This window comes from Numenius arquata, chromosome 14 (genome assembly GCF_964106895.1).
Source record: "Numenius arquata chromosome 14, bNumArq3.hap1.1, whole genome shotgun sequence".
Classification (NCBI taxonomy): Eukaryota; Metazoa; Chordata; class Aves; order Charadriiformes; family Scolopacidae; genus Numenius; species Numenius arquata.
In genome coordinates this window covers 18,214,563-18,235,483 of record NC_133589.1, presented here as the reverse complement: position 1 = coordinate 18,235,483, position 20,921 = coordinate 18,214,563, and the positions used below count along the sequence as shown (strand labels likewise).

The following is a 20,921-nucleotide window of genomic DNA, read 5'->3' as shown; positions in this document are numbered from 1 at the left end:
TGTCAAGACACTTCCAACCAGCCCTGCCAGGAGAGTTATTAAGTAAAAAACACCAGTCCCAGGAGAGCCTATTCTTGTCTCTGAGCACGGTGTCCCTGGGTCTTCAGCGAGCAGGTCCTTGCTCAGGAGGCTGCCTTGACAAAGCAGTCAAGGGCCCTCTGTCAGAAATGTAGAAGAACCTCTGGAGGCCCAGAAATACCCACAACATTGCAGCTGCATTAGCAGCTTCCAAAATCGGGATGACACAGGAGCAAGCAGCTCAGGGGCTGGACTTGGCCCATGGGGTGTTTCTTCCCTGGTCCCTACAGATGCTGGCCAGACCCCAGAGCGGGGCTGCAGGCAGGGCTGCCATGGGGCAGGGACATGCCCAAGCTGCACCAGATGAGAAATATTAAGTTAGGATATAGCATTCTGACATCTGACCAACCTGCTTTGGAAACTCAGCACAAGGAAGGCATCTGTACCTGTTGAAATGGGACACAGCACAAGGCTGAAGCAGCTGCTGTAGGTGAGGAAACCCATGCAGATGTGGGCTCACTGCTGGACTCATGGCCATTTCCCCTATGCCAGGCTCCTCTCAGGAATTTCTGCTACAGGAGCTCTTTGCCTATTCTTCCTAAGGTTGTCTCTAGCCCATACAGGTCTCAGGTAATGTAATTTTTTAAAACATTAACGCTTCAGCCTTCTTGACCCAAGCAGCATCCTTCTATTTAATGTGGAAAGAGGGAATGCTACCTCCCAGACACACAAAAAGCCGGGAGTCACAACTCCTGACACGGGCCAACTCCTGCAGGTACGTCTGTAACCACCTTCACTGAAACCCTTGGAAGTAAAACTGTCTCCCCCAGAGTAGGCAGCAACATCATTTCAGCTCTTGTGGCTCCATCCCAGGTACCTCTGACTTCCCGCAGCAGAGGTCCACCTTCACTGCGCTTTCCTCTGTGCTGGCCACACTACATCTGAGGCAACCCAGCAGGAGATCTGTACTTTACAACCTCTTGGATGGACTGGGCAGAGGGGAAGAGATGAATGTAAAGGCCATCAAAGGCTGGTGGGTGAAGGCAGGCACCTCTCCATACCCTTGATGAGCACTGGACTATTTCGGGCAATGAGGAAACACCCTACTGCTGGCTGAGATGGACCAATGCTAACTACAGGGTGAGGGAACATAATGACAAGCATTTCCATTTCTGAAGGGAAGAGGCAACAAAGGAAGGAGTCACTCAGGGTGACAGAAGGAGGAGTACCTGATGGCCAGGGAATAGGAGGACACGTGATCAGAGAAAGCTTCTGAATATGGCTGGAACAGAGCAAGATTCACTCCCAGGACAAGCAGTGATAAAACCCACTGCTCAGATTTCTAGTGCCTGTGTCCTTTTTCTTCCTCTATAACCTACATTTCCTGTGAGAGCCCAAACTCACTGACCCGAGCGCAGGGATGCTCTGACCCTGCTCCCGCAGTGCAGGGGTTTGGCTGGCAGGGTGAGCTGTGCCTCTGAAGCGCAGAAAATGAAAAGCAGAGGCACAGTCAAGTTTGCTCTGGCTCATGGGAGCTGGAGGGCCAGCCATCCGCTGCTAGACTTCTCTCAGATCACCAGCCTTGCTGCACAGATGTGTTCATGACCCACCATGGCTCAGCTCAGCTCCAGGAACCAGCTGCTTCCCACACTCCGGCTGCTCGCTGCCGCCTTGCCCAGGGCTGGGGGAACACGTCTGTGGAGGTGCTGCAGAAGTGCTGAGCTCTCCCGAGCCCTCGGCAGGTCCACCAGAGCTCTGGCAGCCGCCAGGGATCTTTCTTTACTGAGGAAGACGAGCTCCAGCCCTGCCAGAGGCTGAGGGCGCCTGGCCCAGCCTTGCAGATGGGCTGCAGCAGCGAGAGCAACGGTGCTGGCAGCAGCCGGTGATCAAAAAGCCAAATCGCAGGGAGACAGCGGTACCAGGGAACATTACGGCCACAAACTCTACCACTTACAACCCCAAAACAGCCACTGGGGAATGTCAATAGGGTGGGCGTTAACCAAAGTCATAATATTATCATTAGCCACAGCTGATATCACAAGCTGCTTGGCCAAACCATGGAGGTCCCGTAGCCTCGTGGCACAGGAGAATCAGAGAGCACCGATGAGACACCCCGTATCTATGAGACCTTCTGCACCAGCACCTACCACACTGACCCAACTGCTCTTCAACTTCAGTGAGACGGGAAGCCCATGTTCTCGCACTTCAGGCAGAGAAACATCCCTCATTTCTCTGATGAGATGAGCTATAAAAGCAGCACTATAATTATTGCTACCTACGGCCAAAACCACCCTGCAGGGAAACCAAAGACTATGAGCTCTTTACATATTTCCTCCATATCACTTACTTCAAGCCCCACAAAAGCTTCAGCTGTAACAAGGACACCAGAGATGCTTCAATCCCTTTTAAGCTGCTTGTCAAAACACAGGCTGCACATCAGCACACAGCAGTGCTCAGTAAGAACCAACGAAATCTTGGACAACTGTTGGTAGAGGTCACAAAAGCTCGGTTGTAAGTCCTTTGCCAAACGTGTGTTCTTGTCGTTGTGTCCACAATAACTCCATATCCTCCTGGGATATCCCTCTGACCTCCCAGAAAGCTATGCGGGATTAAACAGCCTGGGGAAAGGCTCTGGCTGTATTTTCAGAGGTATTTAGCTGCCAGCGGTGTTGGGAAGCCGGTGACCAGCACTGCCTTGGGGGGAGTGGACGGAGGAGCTCCCTGAAACCAGTCTTTTCAGCATGGACCTAGGAGACTACTGCTGAGTTTTAAAAACCTTTGGTGGGATAAAGGAAGAGGAGCCAGCAGGTAACTGAAGAGCAGGCTTGCACCTGACACACAGAGAGCGAGCTGGCAGCTCTGTCAGGTGCTGTGTGACACAGCCCGGGGTGCCTCGGACATGATGCTGAGAGTAACTCAGACCAAGGATGCTGCCTTGGTGCTCACTGCCTGCTCGGGCAGCACTGGGAAGCAGCTCTGCAGGAACGTTTTGGAAAGCAGCAAAGAAAGAGCAAGTGTGGAAGGACAGTGAGTTTTGGAGGAGACGTTTCCTCAACCCAATTCCTTCTGAACCTTCCGAAACCACACTCCTCTGACAATGCTGCAGGTCAGAGCACTGTTCCACAACTTCAAACTCACTTTTTTCAGAAGAAAAAAGGCGCTAACATAAAGATGTTCACTTCCCCAGACAGAGGAGGAGCAACACAAGGTCCCACGTGCAACCCGCTCAGCAGCAAAATGCGTGGCTGCTCAGTGGTCAGGGCCAGAGCCAAACCTCTCAGCACGGCTTTTAATAATTTGCCCTTATCCAAATACTGATGGTATTCCAGCAGAGAGACAACCCTCTTGTCTCGAAGGTGCAAGAGGCTCTGCAAATGCCGGTGCACGTAACCGCCCTGTAAGCGCAAGCTCTGCTTGCGTTTTGATAGGGGTCCCAGAGGTTGGCAGCTCTAAGTGCTCTCGCTCACTTATGGATGGTGGCAGCCAGCTCAGAGCCATGGCCAAGGGCACGTGCTCAGTAGCCAACCGCTTATGCTGCTGGGGTGATCTGCAGATCCTTTGTTCATGTTCGTGAATATGGTAGCTCCAGAGAAGCCTCTTCCCTTCCCCTCATCCCGTGCTTTACAAAACACAACGGGTGGAAAACGACAGGCATCAATGTCAAAGCGCAGGCTGTGGAAGACGTGCTTCAAGATCAGCCTGTTGTGACACAGAACGAACCCCTTCAATTCCGCAGAGCAGCTCAGCCGTGCAAACCCAGAGCAGAGGAAGCCGAGGTGGGAAAGGTCAGCCCTGCATCCCCCACTGCCCGGCCACCAGGTCCTGGCTCTGTCCCTCAGGCTCAGCCAAGCTGTCGTGATTCCTCCTGACCTGATTTAACGATTTGCATATGTCCTGAAGCCAAAATGATTGACAGCCCTTCCACTGTTATGCTCACTTGTGTAATTGCAGCAGCTATTCTTGTACGTTGACATGTCTAATCTTAGCAAGCCACAGAGCTGCTCGGGAATATGGACCAACCGGGAATTTCCATGCAATTACTCACCACGGCTACTGGCACTTACTTTGGCTGGTAAAAGTCCTTCTTGTCTGCTGACCCCAGGCTCTGCAAGACACAAAAGACAGATTAATTTCTTTAACCCTTTGCCAAGCAAGTACCATTGATGAAGATGCTGGTGAGCATCAAAAGCCATGCCTATGCTTTTTGCTGCCTGGTGGGTCTGTGTGGGCTGGCTCCAGCCACCAAACCCACAATAGGCAGAGCCCACAGTGGCCAGGGATGTAAAGATAAAAGAGTCGAGGCAGAGGTGTGGGGATGTGTTAGGTCTGAATCCAATGTATTTGGGCACGTCTGTCTCTCCCATCACTTGCAGAAGCATGGCACCTCGTGTCAGGAGGGGACTCGTGTCCTCTCGAGCCTTCCCAGTTGGGAAGAGAACAAAGTGCAGGGTTGGCAGAGGGACCGAGCCACCACCGCCTGCAGAGACCCTCTGATAGGGCAGGGGATTGAGCCCGAGGCCCACAGCCACTCCCTGGGGTCAGGACCACAAAGTTCTTCTGCCAAAAACGACACCAGACCCCAAGCACATGCAAGCTTGAAGCAGAGCCAGCCCGATGCACGCTCAGGTTCCCACGTGCTGCCAACTCCACCGACAAGCACGATCCAGTAAAAGCCTGGCAGTGTCCCAGCCCAGGCTGCCAGAGCGCCAGGGTCCCCTGGGAGACCCAGCCAGCCTGAGCCTCCCTATGGGGGGCCCGGGGATGACGGGCAACCCCCAGACCCCGCTTCGGGTGCAAGGCAGGGCTTGTGTGTGACACACATGGAAAGCATCCATGCACCACTGTGCCATGCCCCATGTCCAATGGGGTCTTATACACCCAGATACACCCAACTACACCCAACGTTCTCCCCCAGATGCCCTGTCCTGGAGGCACCTGCGGTGGAGGCTGACCCCCTGCCCCACTCTGAAGCCCCACGTGCTGGCTGAGCACAGAAGGGTCCCCACCACCAAGGGACAGGCTGCACCGGACACAGTGGGATGCTCACGGCGAGCAGCACCGGGGCAGACAGACAGACAGACAGACCCACCAAACCTGGGTGTCAGCGAAGCTGTTGCATCGCCGGAGCCCTCTCCTCCTCCTCTCGGGGACAGTCCTCACCCTTGCGCTTCGTGGGGATGGGGGTTGGAGGGCAGCAGTGTGGGGTGGCTACACCACCTGCCCCGTCCCTGTCCCCAGGGGCAGCAGGCGTGTGCCGGTGTGCATGCACGCTCGCGGGGAGCACGCTCAGCTCCGGGGCTGCTGTTGTAGTTTTGCTCCGTGGTTGCCAGGCAATGGCGAGCAGGAACGCCAAAGCAGCCGGGCCGAATGCTAATCAGGGGCTCAGGAGCTCTCCTGGCGCCCTCCGCCGTGCTCCCCCTCACCGGCCAAAGCCACCGGGTGCTCCCACCCACCCTGGGACTGAAAAGCCAGTGGAGAGAGGAGGGCCCTGGATTTTAAACAGGCAGGGATCCACTGTCACCAAAGCATCCCTGCAAACGGGAGCTCTGGCCAAGCCAGCGAGAGGGGGCCGCAGTTCAGTGGTGGCTGACCCTCTCCCCGGTGTGGAAGCGTTGGTCCAGACACTGGCACCGGGAGGCTGCCACCAAACCCGCAGCACGGGGTACACGGGTCTGGATGTGTGCCACCCTCTTGCACATCCCACGGACACACACCTAAGCTCCAGCCTGGGTAGAGCTGGGACAGCACAAGGAGCAGCCCTGTGGGGTAGGAAGATCTCATCTGCCCATACGCAGATTGCCATGTCGGCATGAAAAAGCTCTGAGTGATCCCCACCGGCCAGTGATGGCAGCACCCTTTAGCTGCCCTCACTGCTTCCCCTCCTCTGACAGAACAGAATCTATGGCAAAGTCCCATGGGACTGATGGCCAGACACCAGGATGGGGTGGCCAAATGCTTGCACAGGCTGCCTAGAGAGGTGGTGGAGTCTCTAGCCTTGGAGACATTCAAAACCCGGAATGGCCTTGGGTGTCCAAGACAACCCGGTGTAGGTGACCCTGCAAGCAAGGGATTGGAATGAGTGATCTCCTCAACTGCTCTGTGCTTCCTGAAGCAGCAGAGAAACGAGAACAGCAGTAACTGCACGGAGCGAATGCCCTGAGTGATGGGACCCATCCTCCAAGCCCACAGCACATCCGGGAACATCTCCACTCCCTCAGGAACAGCATTGCCATGAGTTATTTCCTTACTTTAAACTTGACACCTAAACCCCAGGGTATCAGTTCCCAGACTATAGACCCACTGCAAAGGGTAACGAGCCACAACAAATTCAGTTCTATCTGATATCTGTGCTAGCAGGGATCATGGAGAACTGTTGATATCTAAAGAGAAACCACTTGCAAACAGCTTTCTCAACACCATTGAAATGACACATGGAAAATCTGCATCCCGCACAGTCAGACCCCTTCCCAGCTGAGGATCGTGACTCCATAGCCAGCTCCAGACAGTACCTGACCTTTCTGATAACTGATGGCAGGGAACAACACTGACACTCTTCCACCTTTCTAAAATGCTGGGGGGACTATTACTGTCCCCCATATCTGCAGTGTAGTAGATGGTAAAACCTGAAGTAGCCCCTTCACACGGTCACGGGTACCACGAGCGTTAACCTCCCCTCAGCTCTTGCTAGGGTCGGGGTGCAGGTCTCTGAAATCAAGCCCTAACGAGGGAAAACCTCATGGAAACCTGGGGAACAAGAGAAGAATGCCTTGCAAGGTCAGCTCTTACAGACAAGGGAGGTGGAGATGCTCTAGTGAAGCTGCGTGCTCTGTGCTAGCACCGTGCCACGGCTACAGGGGAGCAGCATCATGGGCACATCCCGGCCCTCCGTGTGTCCATGGATCACAAGCCCGTGCAGTCCACAAGCTGCTGGTGGGATGAGCTACAGGAGCACGCTAAGAGAAGGGGTTACCTTGAGCTTATCAAGCAACTATTTTTTAAAAGTCATGGAAAACTGAGAAGGTTTTAGATATCTGGAACAAAACAATGAGGCACTAACTTTGCAGAGAGGAAAAACAAAACAATAAAATGGGGAGCGATCACAGCAATGATTAGCCAAAATAGCTAATTTTAAACCTTAATAAGAAAATAGCAAATGAGGAGGAAAAGCAGAATGATAGCAACACGTCCAAGGAATCGAGCCTGGAGAAAGGTCAGGAGCTGTGGATCAGCTCCTGGCTCTACCACCACCCCAAGGTCTGGCCTTGATCCCTTTCTTCCCTCTTCATGCCTCTGTTTCCCCATATTGCCCCTACACAGCCCTTTGCCCCTCTGCTCTCTCCCCAGCAGAGAAGGGGACCATGCCCAGCAAGCCAATGAAGTTACATAGCTCAGTCCCACCATGCATACTGTTTCTTTCTCCTGAGCACACACAAAACCAAGGTGGCCGTGGATCCAGAGGGATCCCGGAGACTGGCTGGAAAGCACTTGGCCACAAGAATCACTGGTGAAGGGAGGAGAGCTTGCTGGAGGTTGGCAGAGGTGATGCCTGGGCAGGAGAAGGTAGTCAGGGCCAGCAGCAAGATGCAAGGCAAGGACGTCTTTGACCATCTCTGAGCAAGATTCTCATGAAACAGTGGAAGGAGAAGTGAGCGCAGGCACACATGGTGTCACAGCAGGAGCCACTGACAGGGACTGTCCATGGAGGAGGTTAATAAACCAGGTAAAGGATAAACCAAACAACACTTCGCTTTGAAAACTGCACGTAAAGCAGCCCAGAGCCATCAGCCGGAGGAGGGAGGCAAGAAGGCAGTGATGCCCTAAGAGGTGACAGGGCACCTTGGGGCTGACCTGACTTTGTGCAGTATTTCACTATAAGACGTAGCTGTATTTTAAGACAAATGCCCGAGGCATTTGCCAAGTGCAGGAGCACGACACCGTCCTGGCACGACACCGTCCTGACGTGACTGGCTGGGAGCTCTTGGAAAGTTCAGGGCAGCACTTGGAAGATCCCCCAAAGCAGGGGAGCTGGCCTTTACTGGTGGCTTAAAGGTATTAATTAGAAAGCACTTAAGGAATTGGTGATGGGAGGCTGAGGGCAGGACCGAGCATGGAGCATGAAGGGGCAGCAGCTGAAGCATCTTCCCTGGGGCAGCAGTGTGGGCTGTGATGGTGCCACCAGCCACCACCCCTGTCCCACCACACCAGGTACTGCAGTCTCAGCTGGCATCTGCAGGAGGGGAAGATTATGGAGAAGTGGTCAAGGGAAGGATGGGATGTAAAGAAGCAGAGCTGGGTACAGGCAACACGCAGCCTGGATCTCAGGAAAAACATCCTGGCACTAAGCTTGAACAGAGTTTGAACCAGCTCCAGGGGGAGGGATGGAGCAGCATTTCTAAGGGCTTTTACAAAGCCAACCAGATAAACCAGCAAAGAGAGGATGGTTCCTGGCCTTACAGGGAGCTGGGACTGGCTTTTTTCTTTTTGTGCCTTTGCCTGGGGACTGAAAGAGGCAGAGATCCCAAAAATGAGCAAAGGGTGACCTGGCATTTTCCCCTGCCTTCTTGGGGGAAAGATCAATTCCTCCTGAACTGATATGGAATCTGAAGGCTTTTATCCACGCAGGTATACAACAAAAAGCAAATGCCAGCCTGCATGCATGCAGTGCTGTTGGTTGATCTCTGGGCTTCCAGGAGAATTATCTGTGGGTGGCTCACGTGCATCAAGGCATAGCGGGGGTCTCCAGTGTGATGCCTCGGCTCCCAAAATGAATCGCGGAGGCCCAGAGGCTCCCAGAGACCTCCTGCTGCTGCTCAGGATGCTGGGGAGATCCTGGCCTTCCTGGGAGGGAGGGAGTGGAGCATCCCCCAGTTCAAAGAGTCCCTTGCAAGCCCCAAGCCCCCCCCGCAGTGTGAGTCACCCTCCAGCGGGACCCGCTGCGCTGCTTCTCGCTTGCTCACTTCATTGATGACTCAGGGTTTAGGAAGCACATTTCAAATCCCTTAATGAAATAATGGAGAGAGTCATTTTTATCGGCATGTATTTTTAAAACAAAGACTTCAACTGAGGCTTGCGCCCATCTCCACCCTTTCCTCCCGAGACAGGGAGGTGAGTGGCCACAGGGACCAGCAGCATGGGGGCATCCGGAGGGGCAGGAGCAGCCCCCACTGCCCCAGCACTGCCAGGCTACACCCTCCATCCCTCTGGCATTCCCACTGCCAGCAGGGCCAGGGGAGGAAGGTGGGACATTGGGATGTCCCAGGTGATGTCCTTAGAGCCTGGCGGTGTCCCCAGCACCTCGTACCCCCCAGCTTGTGCCTTCCGAGCCCCTGCCCTTGTGAATGGGGCCAGGCACCATCTTTAATCTCTTTCCTCCCCAGAGGAAACAACCACCCGAGCAGAGGCAGCAGCAGAAGGGGATGCTGACGCCAAGCCCACAGCTCCTGGGAGCCAGGATGCAGCCTGCCAAGAAGTGGGGATTGCCTGCCAATACGATTAAGAAAGTGCTGTCTCAAGGTCATTACCAGTGCTACCCTCTGCCCCTCCCCGTGCAAGAACACCTGAGCCAGGCTGGCACTGCCCTGGGTTTGACTAAAGGACCTCTCCATGTGATGCTCAGAGCCCTTCTGCTCTTGCAGAAAAGCGCAACGTCAATGTTGAAAGTGTAACGTCATAGGAAACGCCTTAGGAATGCTACAATAGAAAAGGGAAGGCAACGGGACCCCCACTCTCCCAGTGCTTTTACACTAAAACAAGACCAACTGGGAGGCCAGAGTAGTTTCATTTGCCATAAAGGAATTGCCATAAGGGCCCATGCCCAGGTCCTCAACAAGCACCTTTGCAAAGTTATAAAAATGCAGCCTCCCAAACTAGTAGAGCAACACCCAGCTGTACCTGGGCCATGGCTACAGCTTGCCCAGTGGCACCAAAACCAGTGTCCGGAGCCACAGCCCAGGCACCCGGCTCCTCTCGCCTTCCCGGTGGCGTCCCCAGTGCCGCCCTTCCCAACCCTCCTCGCCAGGGCAGGGCCATCACAGGGACAGGCACGCAACGACCTGGCACTGCAAAACACGTGGCTTTTACACACCAGATTTGGTACAAAATGCCAAGGACAGTTATGGGCTTGTCGCTTTATTTAAAACACAACCCACAATTTTCACAAAGCCTTCGCAGACCTATGAGAATTCGGGCCAGCATGAAATTATTCTCTTAATTTCACATTTCAGGCACTAAGTAAACTGTTTTGCAAGTTATTTAAATCATATATTTAACAAGCCCAAGTTACACAACACATATAAGCTACCAGGCAGGCTTCCCTAGGACAGCTCATCTCCAGAGCCAGCCTTGCTGGTCCCTGATAAGAATTAGCACAACACGCCACAGCCAGAAAAGATGAGACCAATTTAAAGGACAGCTCTGAATTCCGAATTTCAGCCAAGCTGGGGAGATAACAGACACGGGGTTGGAAAGAAGGATGCTCACGGTGGGGCTAAGGCAGAGCTATTGTATTATTTATTTATTCGTGCCAGCAGACATCAATCCTGTTGTACTTTTTCCTCTCCTAAATGTTGCCAAGTGCAATCTCAGCTCATCTTTTTCTGGGCAGTGTCCCTGGGAGAAAGAAGTTATTAGTGAGGCTGAAGAAGCTTCATGCAATTATTTAGAAACTACACCAGAATAATCCCCAGAGACAAGCGGCTGCTTGCAGGTGGCAGCTTTCTAAGTCATTCCAATAAAATCCGGCTCAGTAACTCCCAGCGTAATCAATGCCCACACAAACAAAAGAGATAAAAACCGAGGGATGAGTTATTTTTCCACGCTAGAAGAGGATTCTGCAAAACAAACTGGTGGGCCAAGGCTGAGAGTGGTCCAGGCTGCAAACCTGCCATCCCTGCCTGGTCAGCAGCTGGGACTTCTGCACCGGCCCCACCAGCCACAGCATCCCCACGCTGGCCCCCGCGCCGGGCTGGGCAGAGTCCCGGGGGATGTGGGCATGGGCAGCAGGAGCTCAGCCCCCAGGGCCAGGCATGGGGAGGGGGGACAGAGGCTTCACCCCCATCCCCCTCTTCTCGTCCCTGGATCCTGGCGCTTGGTACATTCGGGCGCAACTTTCTGTCAAGCTTGGCATTATCTGCAACGTGCTGCATTTATGAGTAATTGGGAGTTGATGCCTGACTGTCGGAAAGGGAAGAAAATTCAGAGCCTGGGATGCGAGAGGGCTGTTTGGAAGGAGGAGGAGGGAGATGTCGCCCCCCCTGCCCCGGCTAGCAGCATCCCTCTGAGAAGGGGCCGATCCCCCTGGAGCACGCCAGGGCTCGGTGCACCATGCGCCACCTCTCCCTCGGCCACCAGCCTCTGGCAGGGGCTTGGCCAAGAACCCAAAGGGCTGTGGGAGCCCTGTCTCCTCCCCTCCGTGGGCTCTGGCACCCATCCTGCCTGCCATTGCGACCTGCTCCCAGGCAGCACCCCCTGAAACAGCCCTGCCCCGGCACTGCCAGCACCCCAGGCTAACACAGCCCCAATTCTCCCCAAAACCTGAATTTGAAGCCAGGTGAACCCTCAATCCTAAAACCTGAATTTCAGGCTGGATGAACCAGCTGGCTCAGCTGAGAATCAGGGTGAGAGCTCCTGCCTTCCATGTGGCAGTGCTGCCGCAAACCAGCTCACGCCCCAGGGGAGTTCCGGGCCACCCAGCTGTGACAGCTTTGGGACCTCCAAAGGCAAGCCCTGCTGGAGAGCAGATCCTTGCCTTCGTGCTGAGGTCAGGGGTGATTAAGGAATAGAGAACTGAAGTGATTAAGAAAGGGTAGGACATGTGGCAGAACAAAATCTGGTGGCAGGGGAAGGGAAAGGCTGGGGCAGCAGCACCCCCTGCCCAGATGGAGATGGAAGGGGCTGGCACGAGGGATGGAGGGAGTGAAGGAGGGAGGACATATGCCGTGGGGAATCAGAAAAGGGCCGCGCTCTCTTGGAGGACGGCATTTCGGCAGAGGGGAAGCACTGGTGGGCCATGGGGGGACGCGTGAGCTGCCAGCATTCCTGCGCGCCAGCCCCGTCCTGATCCTGCCTCCTCCTGCCTCAACTACAAAGGCTCCGAGGAGGGGGCGGGCGATTCCCCGCAGACCCGACCCGGCCAGGGGAGGATGCCAATGGCTCGAATGTTCATTCTTCAGCAGCTAGCTCATCCCAGCCCCGCTCTGGAGCGGGAGTCTAACCCAGCTATCGCACTCGCCTGCAAACAGCACTGACCCCGTGCACGCACACGGGGCGCATCCAAGCTGGGCTTTGAATCTGGTGGAAGGTGAAAAACATGCCGAAAACTAGAGAAAAGTGCTTTTGGACCATCTGGGGAGGAAGGAGAAGGGAAATGCACGGCTATGCATGCAAGGTACTCCCAGGTAATCCAGGGAACAGAAATGAAGCCCTGCAGCCACCCCACCTTCCTCCAGCAGAGCTGCTCAGCCCACACCTGGGAGCTAGAGGAGCTCATGGTGTCCTCCCAGCAGCTCTCCCCACCAGAGGTACCATGGACCCACCAGGAAGAGGTCCCGTGTTTCTCTGGTCCATCCTGACATCACAGCATTGCCCAAGACACCAGCCTGAACCCACCACCTCACCATGCCAGGACATCGCCCTCTGAGCAGGTGGACACCCAACGCTCCACCAGCTCATCTCACCAGAGGCTGAACGCTCTTCTCTGGTTGCTCATCCACCCCCATGTCCAGGACCCAGGAGGGAAGACCTTGGTGTTTTCCCAGGGACTGAAATACAAACCTAAACCCGGTTCTTTGCAAAATGGGCTGCATCTTCAGCCAGCTTACGTCTGACCCCAGGAAAGCGATGAGATGGGTTCTCCTGGACAGCAGCCCCGATACCGGCCCCTCACTCCAGAGCACTTCTCAGCAGCTCACCCTGGCCCTGCCGACAGGTTGTACTCATGAGGGCCAGGCCAAGCCACAGCAGTGCCAAACTCCCCAACACCATTATGTTCTGCTTTCTCTTCCTCCTCCTCCTCAGCACACACCCTTGCAGGTGCATTGCACAGAGGAGCAGAGACCTGCATGTCGGACCAAGGAAGAACGGAGCCAAGCCCCAGTGCCACAAGCAATGGCAGCTCAGCCCTGGTGCCCACCAGCCCCAGCAGCACCTGGGGACCCCCCTCCTCCCTCCGTCTCCTTCCACTTGGAAATTAAAACACACAACGGGGCTGGCTGCAGCACAAACCCTCGCAACCGACTTTGTCTTCCTCAGCAGCCAGGGTAACGAGGACAGAGAAAAAGCAAGTCTGCTAACGAGCATCTGCCACCACCCCCCAGTAAACAAGTCCATTCGCACTCATCTTTCCTTCCCCTGCACCCATGCCTTCCTGCGCCTTCCCACCCCCGGCAGTGTCCCCCCCACAGCCTCCCCCCACCCTTGCCGGCCCCAGCCAAGCCTCTTCCCGGGGCCATGCTCCCAGCACTGCGGGGGCTGCTCACCCCTACCCCCTCACAGCTCACACCACCCTCAGGCAGACCCGGACTTCAGAGCATTTCTTTGCATTCAAAGTAATTTTCTTTGCTCAGAGCTCATCCAGGAAACTTTGTTTTCTCAACTTCTATTGTACTGCTACATGCCTGTAAAAATTAATTTATGCATATATACACACGCATGCACGCACAGCCTCTTCATTAAAAAATTTCTCTTTCTGGAAGGACCCCCCCGAGCCGTGCTGGGGGCTGGCACAGCCCGAGCCGTGCACTTGCTGCTCATCCCAGCTTCTCGGATGAAAGAACTTGTCAAATTGCTGGCAATACCACCGGAGCTTGTGAACTCCACCAGCTCGACAGCAACAGGCAGGGTGACATGCACACGCAGGCAGGGGCACCTTCTCTCCGTGTTTTCATTAGTCAGACCCTTAATTAGGTGGGTGAGGGGGCAGGAGGTGGGAGGGAGGAGCAGCAGACATCCAGGTGGGTACCCAGGGTGCCTTCCACCTTCGCTCTTCTCTTCTGTGATCGCTGCCTGCAAACTATTACTGCAACTTCAAGCACGCCAGGAAGGAGCTGTGCTCGGGCTTAAGCGTTTGCAGAATTAGGGCCGAGATGTGTAGCTGAAAATGCTGCTATTTATAGTGTTAAAGCCCTGAGCACAGCACGCGCGGGGGGTGCAGCACGGTGGAGCCCGCCATGTGGCTAGAACCTCTGGGGTTTTTAATTTTGCCTCATTTAAGGCGGTGTCAGCTGCCTGATCGTAATATTGATCTTAACATTCCTGCACTGCCTGGTATTTTCAAACACTTTTTTTTTTTAAAATCTCTAGGCATACCAGCTCATACATGTTTATACTGGTTTATAGGTGAAGTTATATATTTCATCACCGAGAGAAAAAAAAAACAGAAAAAAAAAAAAGGCTGGAAGCCGAGTAGTTAGTTCTCAGCTCCGAGGGCCTGCAGTTAATTACACCCTGTCCTCCAGCATGTACTTTGCATGCTGCATCACAAGCCCCGCAGCCTGGCTGGGTGTCAGGCAGCCTGACAGCAGCTCTGCCCGCCAACCCAGCTAATTATAGTGTGCGGAGCTAACGAGCGGGTGCCCGCCCCGTCGCATGCTCCGCTCAGTCAGCTGCAGCCTCCCAGGATGCTCCCAGGGAGCCAGGGCTGCAGCTCTGGCTGGGAAAGACCCTTCCCCTGAGGCATCCAGAGGCACCACAAGGTGGGCACCACGAGGATGAGGGTCTCCAGGAGAGAATCACAGAATCATAGAATGATTCAGGTTGGAAGGGACCTTAAAGCCCATCCAGTGCCACCCCCTGCCCTGGGCAGGGACACCTCCCACCACACCAGGTTGCTCCAAGCCCCCTCCAACCTGGCCTTGAACCCCTCCAGGGATGGGGCAGCCACAGCTTCTCTGGGCAAATGTGTTTTGAACTTCAGGTGGTGTCCAAGGGTCCTGATTCCCCCGGAGCACCTTGGTAGGGACCAGGCTCGCCACCCACCACCCCACTGATGGAGCAGGCTGAGTGTGGCCGGTTCCATCCAAAGCCCAGTTGCCCTCCAACCAGCCAATCCACCTCTCCTTGGATAGATCTCTGCACCTCCCTTGTCTTCTCCCTCTGCCTTCATCTGCTCCCCCAGTACTGGGTCTGGGGGTTACCCCTCCACTCAGCCTGAAAAACTGAGATGCGTGGGCACATCCCCTTCTCCTCCAGCAGCCTCGTCCCCTCTGTAGGGACAAGCCACCAGATGCAAGTGGACCACAGTGTGAGGTTTCCCCACAGCAGGGTGCTCCCCAACTGCCTGGGGTTTTCTTCCCCGCGGTACAGTGCGGGCACCGCAGCCCCTGTCCAGGTAGCAATGCCTTTGTCCCTGCGAGCAGGACCAGGGCCACCGCAGAGCAGCAGCCTCGGGAAGGGCCCTCTGTCATCAAACCACTCCTTTGGGTAACACACCGAGAACAGGAAGAGGATCTGATCAGAACAGGGATGTGGCCAACCTGTCCGGTCACCCAGCCACTGATGAGCTATTAATGACCCCCGTGCACGCAGGACTTGCAGGAACAGAAACCAGGCTGTCAGCAAGGCACCGAGTAACACCCAGCCCTTGCACGGGACAGCACCCAACCAGAGCTCGAAACGCCATCGGAGAGCAGGTCTCTCATTCTTTTGGCCCAGAAAGTGGCTCCCCGAGGTTACAAACATCTGAGTCAAGCTCCGTACATACAAACCCACGCTCCTGGGAACCTGGCTGCCGGCAGACGGCTCCGCACCCATCAACCACCCAATGATGCAAACGCGACCGTGATATGCTCTGAACTTCACTGAGACCTCAGAGGGAGAGTGGAGACACTCGCAGAACAACATGCCCACTGCACAATAATGATGCTTCTCACAGTTAGCCTCTTCATCATCATCCTCCTCCTCTTTGGTGGCCAGCAGCAGGCCTGTCACAGCAGGAAACACACTCTTGCCCCCCTTGTCCCCAGGGAGCTGATGGCTTTGGGTGGGCACAGAAGGCTACAATGTGCTCTTTGGTTTTGGTCAGGAGAGGGAGCAGATCATAGAATCACAGAATGGTTTGGGTTGGAAGGGACCTTAAAGACCATCCAGTGCCACCCCCTGCCCTGGGCAGGGACACCTCCCACCACACCAGGTTGCTCCAAGCCCCCTCCAACCTGGCCTTGAACCCCTCCAGGGACGGGGCAGCCACAGCTTCTCTGGGCAACCTGGGCCAGGCTCTCACCACCCTCACACCAAAGAAGTTCTTCCCCACATCTCATCTCCATCTCCCCTCTTTCAGTGTCAAACCCTTCCCTCTCCTCCTAGGGCTCCCCTCCCTCATCAAGAGTCCCTCCCCAGCTTTCCTGGAGCCCCTTGAGGGACTGGAAGGGGCTCCAAGGTCTCCCCGGAGCCTTCTCTTCTCCAGGCTGAAACCCCCCAACTCTCTCAGCCTGTCCTCACAGCAGAGGGGCTCCAGCCCTCCCAGCATCTCCGTGGCCTCCTCTGGCCCCGCTCCAACTGCTCCATGTCCTTCTGCTGTTGGTGGCCCCAGAGCTGGAGGCAGCACTGGGGGGGTGTCTCCCCAGAGCGGAGCAGAGGGGCAGAATCCCCCCCCTCACCCTGCTGGCCACGCTGCTGGGGATGCAGCCCAGGGTGCGGGGGGTTTCTGGGCTGACAGCGCACATTACTGGGGTGTGTTGAGCTTCTCATCCTCCAACACCCCCAAGCCCTTCTCCTCAGGGCTGCTCTCCAGCCATTCTTGGCCCAGCCTGGATTTGTGCTTGGGGTTGCCCCGACCCAGGTGCAGGACGCCGCACTTGGCCTGGATGAACTCCATGAGGTGTGCACGGGATGCAAAGATGTTACTCAGGAGGAGCGGAGACACTGAGTGAGGAGGTGATACCTATACAGAAACTTCATGGAGCAAAACCCATGCTTACAGAGAACGGATATGACTTCAGTGCCCAGGATAACACTTGCAGGTCCCTGCTGAGCACCCCTTTCCCATCATCACCAACTCAAGATAACTCCTCCAGGCCCAAAACTTCATGTTTAGTCTCAAACCAAAAGCAATTCTTCTAAAAACAGGGTTTGAAGCATATCAGCCAAACCATTTTGGAGCTATAAGACTCTCCAAAATTAATATGCTATAGGCTTTCAGGAGCAGATGCTAATGTCCATGCTCCTCTGGACCTTGCCACCACGCAGCCCTTGTCCCTCTATGGATCCCAGAGACACCAGCCCCGCTCTTCAGCCTCATCCTCCTCCCTGCAGCCCTGTGGTGCCCGGCAGCTCTGCCAGGTGGCCCCTCTCACCCGGCACTGCCCCAGGGCACAAAAATGGGCTCAGGAGTGCCGGGGGAAGGAAATGGGAGCACAAAGTGCCCTGGGAGAGCCTGCAGGAGAACAGCCCCGGGACACTGAATCCCACACTGGGATGGCTCAGCACAGTCAGGGGTTTTAGGCTGAATTTGCATCCACCGGCACCGGGAAAACTGGAAAACGAGCATCTCCAGAAAGCAATGCCAACCACCACAGAGGGCAGAGCAGGGCAGAACGCCTGGGGCTGCTCACTTGGATGGGTTTGTAAGAAACGGATATACCCCTAAAAATGTTTAAACAGAGAAAAACACACAAAAACATTATCTATGTATGTTACAGGTGAGGCTTTAAGTAGAAAAAGCCCCTTGAGCTTCGCACGTTTCTCTAGGAATATCCTCTCCTTGTCACCCTGGGGCTGAGGGAAGGAGGCACCGGTTCCCTCCAGGGCACCCGCGTCTCCTCCAGACAGGACGGTAAAACGGAGAAGGGGGTCGAGAACACCCCTCCATTCCCCTAAAAGCAAAGCATCTTCCCCCGTAAAGCCAACCCCAGCTGGCAAAACCAAAACCAGGGCAGCAAGGGTCAGGTCAGCACAGGGGGTGGCCAGAGGGGCCTTGCCATGTCCCCGAGCCCACCTGCCTGGGCACAAAGGGAGCGGGACAGCCAGACCTGCCCTGGCTGCCCGAGCTCACCGAGAGCCCGGATCAGCACGCTAAGGATTTACACCGGCTCCAGCCAGCCAACCACCACTAGATATTTAGGCATCAGACTCCATAAAGGAAGTGCAAGACACACTAAAGAATAAATTGAGTACATTAGAAAAAGCCCAGAGGGGAAAAATAGATTTTTGGAACGTGTTCTCAATCTCATTAATTGGGAAGACAGCCTTGGAGGGGAAAAAAAAAGAAGATTATATTCTTCCCCAAACCATTATCCACTCTTCAGAGTGTATCATATGAAAACAGTTATATAAAAGAATAAATTATATTTGGAATGGCAAGAACCCCAGAATAAAGCTAGAAACTCTGATGTTCCCATATAAAGATAGGAGACAGTTATCTGTTCCAAATTTTCAAGTTTTCTGCTGCGCCAATTCAAATTCACTACATACCAGCATGGCCATATAAAGGGGACTCCACCCATGTAATCTTGGAACGAGCAATAATCCCCCGAACTATCAATTTAATGTATGGGGATACAAAATGAGACAAGAATGTACTCACAGAATGAGCAATTCATTAACGACATGGCAAAAGGCACCAGAACGTGCGCACAGGAATATCTATTTAAAGTGACATTTGCACTGAAAGACCGGATCTGAAATTAAGATTTCTGCACGCAGACTTCATAGATTCTGCAAATTAAAAGGCTGTTTCTCAATCCAATGTGAGTTTTATTTTTTGTTTTATTTTCTACTATTTGTTCAGTGTCACGTTTCTTGGCCGGCACAAGAAAAACAGCTCTTCATCAGGGTTTTTTAAATTAACTTTGCTTCTGATGGGCTCCCCAGCCCGTCTTGCTTGGGCTGTCCTGAGCGGCAGCAGAGCGGGGATGGTTCAGGGGCAGCTCCATGGGGATGTGGGGTCTGGAGCCTGGCAGGCTCCTCTTGGCCCGAAGCACCTGGGGATGCCAGCGTGGGAGGGATGCGGGCGCCGGTGCGCAGCACCCAGCCATGTGGGTACCGGTGTCCCCCCTCACAGGCGGCCTGAGCTCCCCCTCACCCTGCGTTGGAGCCGAGGTGGGTAAAACCCTGCCTTTTCACAGATTTCTGCAGCCGCACCACCAGCGCCCCGGGTGCTGTGAGCTCCTCACAGCCGTCACTGGTGCCGCAGCAGACGGGAAGGAGGATGCGACCCCGCGTCTGTCCGCCCACTCCCAAGCCCCGACCAACGCGTCATCGTCGCCTTTGAAACTGCACCACGAGCCGGTTCCTCGCCTGACCCAAACAAACAACGTATGAAGTTCAGCAGGGATCTTTCCAAGCTCCAGTTCGGAAGCAACAGGCACACGGAGAGTTGAGGAGCACCCCAGCATCTCCACTTGCCTCCCGCCATGGGCATCCCCTGCCAACGGCATGGGGCCAGGAGATGGGCAAGAGCTCAGCTTTTACCAGATCAACCCACACAGAGCCCCCCTTTGCCACCCACCTGAAGCAGAAGCCTGAAGAAGAAATTGCTTATTTCCTCCAGTTCTACCAGTCTGATAAAAAATAATTTAAAAAATTAAAAAATAACTGCTCTTGAAGAAACCACTTCTGCTCCTATGCTGACATCGTGACGGGTACCAGCAGCACCACGTCCGACCCTCCCCTCTGGCCGCCGGCACCACGGGCCTCACCGGCACCATGGGCATCACCGGTGCTGGGGCAGGCGAGCGGCACAATGGGCATTGCCAGCACCACGGGCATCGCTGGCACCACGGGCATCGCCGGCACCGAGGCAGGCAAGCGGCACGGTGAGCGAGGGCAGCAGCCAGCAAAGACCTGTCCTGGCCGTCGGGATGGATGCATAGATAAAGCAGGTCAGCAAAGTGTTTCCATCCAAGCCAGACAGTGACTAAGAGACTGCATTAATTTGTTACTCAGCCAAAGTTAAAACTTTTCAGACCCAGAAGAGCCAAATGGTTGTTCCAAGTGAAAAAATACTGCAGGATGCGTTCCTTCGCCCTGTCCCAGGAATACCCGGGGATTCATGACTTCAGGAGGGAGCTGACAGCTCTTTCATATATCACAAAGAATAACAAACGAACCTTTCTGTTTTTCTTTTCACTCCCCAAATGCTATTTACTGGTCGTGAGAAGACACACGTCATGCTCACGCAGCGCTCCGGGGAGGTGGAGGGCTGTGCGAGCCCCACAGGCTGTTATTGCAGCAGATCAAATGAACACAGAAAACAAAAATTTGTTTTACTGGCACTACTGCTGTCAGTACAGAGACTAAGAGCGTGCATGATGGTGCACCCACCTTCCACCCCTTTCTGGAGGCAATGTAATGGCATGTGTGAGCTTCACCCAGAGGTGTGAGACCAAGAAACAGAAATGCATGAACCCTTCGGTGCTTGGAAGCTCTTCCAAACTTCTTTGAAATGTGATATGGTGCTCAAATACCCACGACTCTCACACAGTCCCCACGTGCAGCAGGGACAGGGCAGCACCTCCGCGCCCAGGGTGCAGGGACCAGCACACCCCAGTGACCCCAACACCCGCACAGAGGGTGTGGGGTATCACCAGTAGCAACAGCCTTTTTATTTATTTTCTTCTCTTTGGGCCTCAAGAAAACTGTTTCCACAGGCCAGGCTCAGAGCCATGTACACCACATAAGGTGCCACAAAATCCCAAGACAGTGGCGGCCACGCTCAGGGAATGCAGCGGGGGCATCCCCAGCCCCCTCCCAGCCCTCTGAGGCTGCAGAGCCCGGGGCACCGCGGGGTTCCCTGGGTGCCCCAAACACTGCTGTGCATCTGTTGCCTGCAGGCAAAGGAGATTTCTTCTCCACAACCTGGAGAAATGCTGCACAGCAGAGCTCTAAATAAACGTACTGCCACCGAGACCACATCCAACTTCATCTCAAACACCAGTTTCAGGGAACTAAGAGCAAAACATATGTCAGGG

At 54.8% G+C, this 20,921-nt stretch overlaps 1 protein-coding gene across 1 annotated transcript in view; it reads right to left on the bottom strand.

Annotated features, from left to right (window-relative positions):
- LOC141471832 (ankyrin repeat and fibronectin type-III domain-containing protein 1-like) overlaps positions 1 to 20,921 on the bottom strand; it is a 204,033-nt gene that overhangs the window by 71,807 nt on the left and 111,305 nt on the right. The window contains exon 4 of the mRNA XM_074158551.1: positions 4,083 to 4,123. Coding sequence (XP_074014652.1) covers positions 4,083 to 4,123 — 41 coding nt within the window. The remainder of the gene's footprint in view (positions 1 to 4,082; positions 4,124 to 20,921) is intronic.